This window comes from Bombyx mandarina, chromosome 28, assembly GCF_030267445.1.
Source record: "Bombyx mandarina strain Sakado chromosome 28, ASM3026744v2".
NCBI lineage: Eukaryota > Metazoa > Arthropoda > Insecta > Lepidoptera > Bombycidae > Bombyx > Bombyx mandarina.
The window spans coordinates 1136918-1146892 of NC_143233.1; the positions used below are offsets into that span (position 1 = coordinate 1136918).

The 9975-nt window shown below is 38.5% G+C and overlaps 1 protein-coding gene across 1 annotated transcript; it reads right to left on the bottom strand.

Moving 5' to 3' along the window:
- Positions 1-6956: 6956 nt before the first annotated feature.
- mRpL24 (mitochondrial ribosomal protein L24) lies at positions 6957-9178 on the bottom strand. Its single transcript, XM_028171592.2, has 6 exons — positions 9020-9178; positions 8763-8938; positions 8522-8639; positions 8078-8218; positions 7664-7795; positions 6957-7115 (listed from the first exon to the last, which is right to left on the bottom strand). The coding sequence occupies exons 1-6, from the start codon at positions 9113-9115 to the stop codon at positions 7017-7019; spliced, it is 762 nt and encodes a 253-aa protein (XP_028027393.1). The 5' UTR covers positions 9116-9178; the 3' UTR covers positions 6957-7016.
- Positions 9179-9975: the final 797 nt, after the last annotated feature.

Below are 9975 nucleotides of genomic sequence, written 5' to 3' on the forward strand. Positions count from 1 at the left end.
AGTCCCCTGATGTTAGAAAAATCCACTGCTAAAGTTGAGGGGGACTTCCTCGTTATTGGGCTCAGTTTGCACCCAGCAGCTGTGATAAACGACGCTTGATGTGCCCCCCCAGAATACGATGAGCAGCCTGAGCCAGAGCGAGAGGGTAGCATCTCTCATACTCATTCCCACACGCAACGCAACAGTCCCTAGAAAATCTGTTGCGATACGTGTAGTATAATGAAAGTGCCAGTTGCTATTTGGGCCCCGAGGTAGAGGGATAAGGGCGCCGGGACTCTCACTCACCAGTCGAAACGCGGTAGCCTCTAGGAAGCCCCCACTTCACGCTGATTTTCTGTGAGAGGGTAATATTTCACCGGTCGATCCTGCCCACCTACGTGCTACAGCGAACTGCAGACTTGAATCTACTACTCCTACATATCGCACATACGATGCTATAAAGTCACTTATGCAATTTTAGTTAACATTAAACTGAGTATGAGAAAATATATTTATTTTTAATAGTTATTACGTGAGACGAGAGAGATGTTTGCTTTTACTGATGAAGTTTAAAGTTGTAGTTTAAATATTATCATTTTATTTCTATAGTCTAGCAGAACTATATAAGATTTTTTATTGCTTAGATGTGTGGACGAGCTCACAGCCCACCTGGTGTTAAGTGGTTACTGGAGCCCATAGACATCTACAACGTAAATGCGCCACACATCTTGAGATATAGTTCTAAGGTCTCAGTATAGTCACAACGGCAACCCTTCAAACCGAAACGCATTACTGCTTCACGGCAGAAATAGGCGGGGCGGTGGTACCTACCCGTGCGGACTCACAAGAGGTCCTACCACTGCAAATTATAATTTTGCGGGTTTGATTTTTACTGCACGATGTTATTCCTTCACCGTGGAAGTCAATCGTGAACATTTGTTGGGTACGTATTTCATTAGAAAAATTGGTACCCGCCAGCGAGATTCGAACACCGGTGCATCGCTCGATACGAATGCACCGGACGTCTTATCCTTTAGGCCACGACGACTTCAATATATAATAAGATGTTGAATTTTCCAACGTTTCTCATGAAAAATTACATAATTTGCATAAGTAACGTTATGGCACCGCATGTGTGATATGCATCGTAGCGTAACACAGAGAACCGTTGCACCGGTCACCGTTCTCGTCGAACCCGTCGATTACGAGGAAGGGTTCGGCGAGTAAACTAACCTATAGACACAGCCCACTGAGTTTCTCGCCGGATCTTCTCAGTGGGTCGCGTTTCCGATCCGGTGGTAGATTCTGTGAAGCACTGCTTTTGCTAGGGCTAGTGTTAGCAACGTCCTTAGGTTGGAGCCCTGTGAGCACACTTACTTGTTCGGTGAATCTATTTTGACCCCTCGAAGTTACTAAAATAGGTAAGAACAACATGAAGAAAGAGAACCAAAGAACCAAAGAATGACATTAACTTGTCAAAACACGTAAGGCACAGGATTCTGGTTTTTTATATATAATTGAAGTGTTACTGATGTCGCGGGGGCCTTGCCAGTTTCACCAGGACAGGTGGGCGAGCAAGACTCAGCCAGAAGGCGTGGGATTTGCTAACAACTGCCCGAGCGCCTCCGAAGGAGACCTATCAACTCAAGAGCAACTGCTTCGCGAATGAATCTAGTACCGGATCGGAATCGCGACCCGCTGAGAAGATCCGGCGAGAAGCTCAGTGGGCTGATGCATGGGTTAGGTAGATAGAACATCCTAACGTGACTTAAATTAAAACCTTAAGTTACCTTTCCTGTAATTAATTTAAAAAAACTAATCGGCCATCACGGATTCACATCGTGATACTAACGTGTTCAACCCGTGATCAATATAAGCATTGGTGATTGTCACACTTAATACGTCACAATGATTGATAAAGATAAGACTTAAACATATCAACAATTCGATCCTAAAGATATCTCTAGGGCAATTTAAATGTTCCAAGTCTTTGTGGTCCAGTTTCGTGACTCTTATCTCGTATTGGTGGTTGGTATACGAAAAACCCCTAAAACAAAGATTTTGAAACATTTTTAATGATTTCATAATTTTACAGCACACAAAGCAAAAGTTATAATTTTGAGTTTTTTTAACCTAAAGTTTTTAACTAAGCACGTTGTAAAATAATCTGATAAAACAATTTAAAAATATGGCGAGAAAATGGTTGAGAATTATTTCCCTAAATTTTTGTTATTTAGGGAACACTTTGGGCGGGTTTCTTTATCCGTGACTCGAATACATAAGTAAATTCAAATTCAGTTTGCCAGATTTTACTTAATTCTGACATAGTCATCGAATAAAAACAATAAAGAAACCATACAAACTTGACTGATAGTTTCAGAAAAAATATGCATAGAAGGAAAACTGAAATAGGTATAGATTACGACCGATGTCTACCTTTTTTTTTCCTACCTAAACTGATAGCCTTAACTAGTAGGTGAGCTCACGGGGCTCAAACCGGAGTGATGCTAACACTGACCCTAGCAAGAGCAGTGCTTCGCAGCATGTACCACCGGATCGGAAACGCGACCCACTGAGATGATCCGGCGAGAAACTCAGTGGGCTGTGTCTATGGGTTAATTCGCTTGTCGAGCCCTTCGTCGCAAGCGACGGGTTCGACGAGAACGATGACCGGTGCTTGAGGTACCTAGAAGCACCGTTAGTGGAACGGGAGGATCCATAATGACGTGCTTTGGGCGACGTCGACTGTTTACCATTCGGTCTACAGGATCGGGTATGTCGTGCCGCCTTCTCAAAGTGCGATGTCTACCGCTAACTGAACCAATTTTAAGACATTTAGATTATTCTTTGAGAAAACCATTCAAAATGAAATGCAAGATGGCTTCCACCCAAAATAAACAAAAGAATGTTAATGACCCGAATTCCCTAACCGCATTTCCTACCACGACGTAAAGTAGACTAGCAGAGACAATAAATGTTCTATTGTAAATGAAATATAACATTCCTATCAATCATATATCGTCACTCAATTTACGAGCGCCTTGTCAATGTAATTACTATTATCTGTGTCAGCTGTTTTACTGTGAACGACTTTAAAACTGAGCGGATAGAGTAGTTTTTGGTTTAACATGAAAAAAATCAAGCAGCAATCAAATTATATCAATCAGTATTCTTCGAAATTCAAGAGAAGAAAGGCGTTGTGTACATACCTTGAATTGGATGCTTTTTCGAGTTGCACACAGTTTTATCTTAGGAATCTTGTTTTGTTTCTTCCAAAAATACGCCTATCACATTAGTATCGTATAGAAAGAGGCACCAGTCGTGAGCACTCAATAAAAGAGCGCGCGGATCTTACACTTAAAGTAAAATTAAATGGTTCACTCATGTATTAACTTTTTTATAATTAAATTAACTTCGTTCAATTTGGCCTTTAAAAATGTATTAGTAATTTTATAATAGTTTTTCCCGAGGTTTCGTTCGTATTAGAGTCAGAAATAACCCTATTTTTAACCGACTTCCAAAATATTATCAATTTATCCCGGATTTTTTTTGTGATAGAGTAGAATGATTTGATGTTGTCGAGTTTTTAAGGCTAATTTACCTGTCCCGTGTGGTGACGGATATGGAAGAAATACACGAATTTATATTATTATGCTTTAGATTTTAGATGATTCTCATTGATATCTCTAGTGCCAGGGAAGCCATTTGAATACTATTTCTAATTGATATGCTTACAAGAGAATCTTACAGGTACTTTAGACAAGAACTATGGGCCTTATGAACAATTCCCTCTGTTATCTTTTTGTTACTTTTTAGAATTGAGACATTGGCCTAATATCTCAGAGTGGGTAGCCACATGCACGCTGTTAAGAATCAGGGACACCGGCTACCAAGAATTGGACAGCTAAACTAGCTCATTCAGCAGTCTAAAATACAAAAGGAAAGGTTTGCCGTTGTACATACGGTCTATTTCTGCTGTGCATTAAAAATAGCGAGCTATTTGTATACATTAACGCTTATTCAAACGTAAACAAAACATCAAAACATGTTTGTTGTGACAAGCACCGACGCTTATGCCCTTAGAGATAATCTTTGATGATGTAACGTTTCAATGATTTCCTTTTGTATTATTTTTATTAACATTACGTACGGCTCACCAACCGGCGCCATATAAGCGGGCTTCGGATAGCCTGCCGACCGAGAGGGCTGGTGGTCGTGGCGCCGACGACCGCCGGTCCGGCGTCCCGAGGGGGAGGGTGATGGAAGAGATGTGCTCCGCACTAAACGCTTCACTTTCCCCCCTTTGCCTTTTCATGAGTTCTGTCTCATGCGAGGTTTGGACGTTGGTTGTTGAACGACAGGAGGTTTTAGTCAGTTCGACTCTGACATGCCCCGCCCTCCATCCCCAATGGAAGGCGGATGTCCGGCGATTTCCTACTGACTAAAAAAAAAAAAACATTACGTACGAGATTGTAGTTCGCTGGTGGTAGGTGCGTCTTGTGAGTCCGCACGGGTAGGTATCACCACTCTGTCTATTTCGGCCGTGGAGCAGTTATGCCTTTGGACTTATAGAATAAAAGAAAATGAACGATCTTCCGTACGTACAGCCCTAACGCTACTGTATTAGGGGCGAAATTACAACAAAATCTTAATATTGGACGCCTGTAATAATGTGAGGATTGTAATAATGGTGACTGACTCGGTGGTGCAACAGTTAACGGCACTAATTATTGCACCGAGGGTCGTGGGTTCGATTCCCAAATCGGTCAAATATTGTTTAAGATGATGTTTGTTAGCTCTTTGTCTCGGTGTTGTCTATATATATGTATACATATATTTAAATGTATACAAGAATGTACTTCAGTCCCTGGTACACATTACACGACGTCCTTATGGAGCCATGAGACTCTTGCATTAGACGCCTTCAGCTCTAACTCGGTCGTGGTGGTGGTTGGTTGGTTGGATTACTGGTGGTAAGACTTCTTGTTAGTCTTCTTGGTACCACCGCCTTATCTATTTCTGCCGTGAAGCAGTAATGCGTTTCGGTTTGAAGGATGGGGCAGCCGTTGTAACTATACTTGAGACCTTAGAACTTATATCTCAAGGTGGGTGGCTCATTTACGTCGTAGATGTCTATGGGCTCCAGTAACCACTTAACACCAGGTGGGCTGTGAGCTCGTCCACCCATCTAAGCAATAAATAAAAACTCGGTCGGTCGGTCAAACTCGCTCTAACTCAACCTAACCTAAATATCAGCCCGCTGAGAATCTCGCCGGATCTTCTCAGCGGGTCGCGATTCCGGTCCGGTAGTAGATTCATTCGCGAAGCATCTACTCATGAGTTTTTAGGTTTCTTTTGGCGACGCTCGGGTAGCTGTTAGCAAATCCCACCCCTCCTGACCGAGTCCTTACTCGCCCACCTGTCCTGAAAAGACCCATAACACATAAAATCCTAATTTAGGGCCGTATGACCTTGCTTGTTTTGTTCCCAATGTTTGTAATATAAAAGGTATTAACTGCTAATGTTTAAATTTTCTAATCTCAGTCGCTTTGGACTAGTATGCTTAATGTGAGTTTTTTAACATTCTCTATAGCGTAAAAGTAACTCAAATTTGTGTATGCAGTTGAAACAGCGCCCCTAGCGGCAAAGGTAGGCGAACGTTCCAACTCCATACAAATTTGATTTAACTTTTACGCTATCGAGACCGTTAAAAAACTCGCACTGAACACACGGGACCAGCCAGGACAATTATCTATTTATGCATAAATCAATACTCCCTTTACCGTGGAAGTCGTTCCCGACGCGAGTGCTTGTTTAATCTATACTAATACTAGCTGACCCGGCAAACATTGTTTTGCCATATATAAGATTTCTAGGAAATTTCTAGTGTACAAAAAAACTTATTGTAAGTGTGTAAGGATGTGGTAAATGAGTGAAAGAGGTATGTAGTGCTGTGAACGATGAGGGAATATATAATGAAAATAACAAAACCTCATTCAACCACATAATACCTCATTAAAACAAAAAAAAGTCCAAATAAAAAAAAATGTTAGGGGTGGCCAACCCTAATCACTTAGGGGTATGAAAAATAGATAGTAGCCGATTCTCAGGCTTACAGAATATGCATAAAAAATTTCATGAGAATCGGTCAAGCGGTTTCGGAGGAGTATGGGAACGAACATTGTGACACGAGAATTTTATATATTATATATATTTTAGATTATAAAGAGGAAAGATTTGTTTGTTTGTTTGTATTGAACAGGCTCCGAAACTACTGAACCGATTTGAAAAATTCTTTCACTGTTTGGAAGCTACACTATTCCCGAGTGACATATGCTAAAAATCTTTTTTGAAAAAAAATTAGAGAACCTTACTAAAACTCCAATAATGTAACCCAAGGTGTAAAAAAAATTACCTAAAATATTCTTTACATCGCGTGCCCTGCGATAACTATTGATGATAGAATAAAATAATGTACTACGACTTTGTAGAACACATTATTATTTACAAAGTGTCGCGACAGCATATGTCTAACTATTATAGTTATACCGCAATAAGTGTTCTTTTATTAAAAAAAATTAAACAACGTCAAATATCGTTGAAATTTTTGTTATAAATAAATAAAACCATATTAATTACGAAAAGCTGGGGAGCTTTTCAATCGTTGTTTAATGCGAATGCACCGAAATAATATAATAAGAATCAATATTCAGTGCACTTAAACTTGCAACTTATGACATAATAACATTTTATTACAAAATGCATTCTTATCTAAGCCGGTGATGACCTTGTCATTTTAATCAACGAAAACAGGCAGTTCTGATACGGAATGAGTTAAGTTTTATTAATTGCACTATGCCAGCTATATACACGAGCTCACAGCTCACCTGGTGCTAAGTCGTTACCTTCACCGATATGAAGCCGATATTTCAATCGTATTATACACAGAGGAGAGTATACAGAGTAAAATAAAAAAATAAAATCAATTGATATTTTATTTTAAAGTTACATTAATAATACAAAGCAATTATCTAGTTTTAATACCAGTAACTTTTGGCGGGAACCCTATCCTCTTTTATACCCATTTCTTCCATAATGTCCATTTCAAAGGTCCTGAGTTTTGGCGCAAAAGTTATCTGAAAAAAACATATTAAAATAATTTATTATAGCGACATCTAGCGATTCAAATTTAGAAACAAGTTTGCTTCGCAAAGGAGCGTACGACCAAAAAGAATACGCAAATCGATCACTAGATGGCGTTGATGTCGAACTGTTTATTAAAAACAATACCAGCTAATCCTTTGTTTTATTCTAGGACCAATTATAAACAAACAAAACACATACAATGACATACAAATAGTAAACTAGGGCCATTAGAAAGATCGCGAAACGAAACTCTGCTTTTGTAAAGTAACCTTTAGAATTCTTTTTTTTTTCTTTTTCATATCAATCAAATGTGGAATAAAGGAGAGACTAGAACTAATTAGACGACATTCCCGACGTTCATTAGCGATTTTAGCTATTTACAAAAGAGTTAATGACTAAACAAAAAAATTATGTATTCAATACTAGCTTTGGACACAAGATGTGTCTTTCTTAGTTAAAGCTCTTGTGTATACAATATGTCCGCATCTTACTACATTGTTACAGCATATTCGTAATATTGGTGGTGTATTATGCCGACCTTAGTAGCAGCATCTGCAGTGGTGTCCTTTTCAATATTATCAATGTACAACTCTTTACTCTTGTAATCAATTGTTTCTTCGGCTGTTTTAGGAATGGGTATGATTCGACTGCTGGCCAATGACACTCGTACCTGTAATAAAAAATGTGTCGTAGAACAATATGTTCTGGTTTGAAAAAAAATGACATCCGTTATTTTTTATTTGTAAAATTTTAGCCTTGATAACTATTGAATACCAACTGAAATATAAGTTATGCAAGTTCATTAGAACAGGAATATAGGCAGAAAATGAACAAACACATTCTATAAGCTTCTAGCACTGTGTAAAATATAATAAATATAGAACATTGTTTTCTTTTATAAAAACCAGTAAGAGGAATAAAACTTTTATGAAAAAAAAAACATTTTTCTTACCTTATCTCCTTCTTCGGTGTATCTCCATTCTACATCAGTAGCCTTCAAGGACTCTGGGTCGACCAATTTCACATCACTGGTTACCAATAGCGGAGCTTCAGACTGAATTGTTATTCCTGGGAAGTTTTTATCTTTTCCAACCTAAAACAGAAAAAAAAATCAATTTCCCATCTTATTGACTTAGATTTCAAACTTATTCAACTGTAACTAGAAAGAGCAGTCTGATTGAAATCAATGCAGTAATCAACTTAGTGGCTATTCTATGTGACAGCTGAGAACAATTTAACTAATGGCGGAAACCCAGAGTGCACAGTGGATGGGCAGAGTGCACAGAAATTATTCATATTGTTGAATACGGAATGTTTACATAAGTTCTTGTAATATGAAACCACAGTGGGGATTCAATCTTGAATTTAAAATTATTTTCTATTTTATAATACTTACAACCCTAAGATGTGTATTAAGACCTTCGACAATAACCCAGTTACGCTCCTGTATGACTTGGGATACAATCCCTTGTTTACCTTTGTCTTTTCCTACCATAACTTCCACGCGATCACCTCTGAAAAAGATTTAACTTATATTCATTTGTTGTTTTTTTACTTGGTTCCCTTAGTCCGTTATTGAAATTACAACAAACAATTTTTTTTTATTATTATTATTAATGCTGCCTCTTTCAACGCACCTGAAAAATGTCCAATCACGAATCGGTTCGACGAAGACCTTCTTCCTTAATGTGCCAGGTTCATTCTGTTGCCGAAATTGACCGGTCCAGGGTCTGTTTGTTGTGAACCGGTACTTCTTACGAGCAACCTGAGCTTTCTTGTACTGAGGATACCCAGCGGGAGTCTTCCAGTAAACCTGGTAGAATCAATGCACAGAATTAGGAATAGAGGTTATGTTTTTAAAATGAGCTAGTATTTGTGTGAAGTGAATATCAACCTGTTCATAGCTTTTTTTGACATAGGATTCGGGAAAATTGGAATATTTTATGGTCAAATCCCCGACTTTTTTTGCTAAATAACCGTATATTCGCATTTTTATATTTGTTTCGTAACTAATATGATCTTGTTTGACAGTAGTGTTTGATAGTAGGTAATAGTAGACATTGACAGTTTGATAGCTCATTGCTGAACTCGATTCAAGAATATCGGTATCTTCTTAAAACATTGATTATTTATCAGTGGATCATGATTATTTGACTAATTGATCAGGTACATTTTGATTAGTTTAGAATATAATCAATATTTGGATTCACCACCACTCCATTCACATTTAGAAGAGTAATCTTTTTTCTTTTTTTTATTACCTAGATGTGTGGACGAGCTCACAGCCCACCTGGTGTTAAGTGGTTACTGGAAACCATAGACATCTACAACGTAAATGCGCCACACACCTTGAAATATAAGTTCTAAGGTCTCAGTATAGTTACAACGGCTGCCCCACCCTTCAAACCGAAACGCATTACTGCTTCACGGCAGAAATAGGCGGGGCGGTGGTACCTACCCCTGTGGACTCACAAGAGGTCCTACCACCAGTAATTATACAAATTATAATTTTGCGGGTTTGATTTTTATTACACGATGTTATTCCTTCATCGTGGAAGTCAATCGTGAACAATTGTTAAGTACGTATTTCATTAGAAAAATTGGTACCCGCCTGCGGGATTCGAACACCGTTGCATCGTTAAATACGAATGCACCTGACGCATGACGTCTTAACCTTTAGGTCACGACTACTTCAATATCGCGCTCCAAGCTTTGTGTTACAAAAATCGTTCCTACAAAATTGTTCACCACGTTAAATTTTTGGTGAATTAATACCGTTTCATTCATTAAACATTTTTTAATATTATTTCATTCATGAAATATTTGGGATATTTCCATCCATCCATATGT

Bases quoted from the DNA above. Each gene is read 5' to 3' on its own strand.
- mRpL24 (XM_028171592.2), bottom strand. From the start codon at position 9,115: ATGCGAATATACGGTTATTTAGCAAAAAAAGTCGGGGATTTGACCATA. The intron at 8,939-9,019 runs GTTGATATTCAC...TGATTCTACCAG, and splicing joins TCAAAAAAAGCTATGAACAG to GTTTACTGGAAGACTCCCGC. The intron at 7,116-7,663 runs GTCGGCATAATA...TGTTTTTTTCAG, and splicing joins CTGCAGATGCTGCTACTAAG to ATAACTTTTGCGCCAAAACT.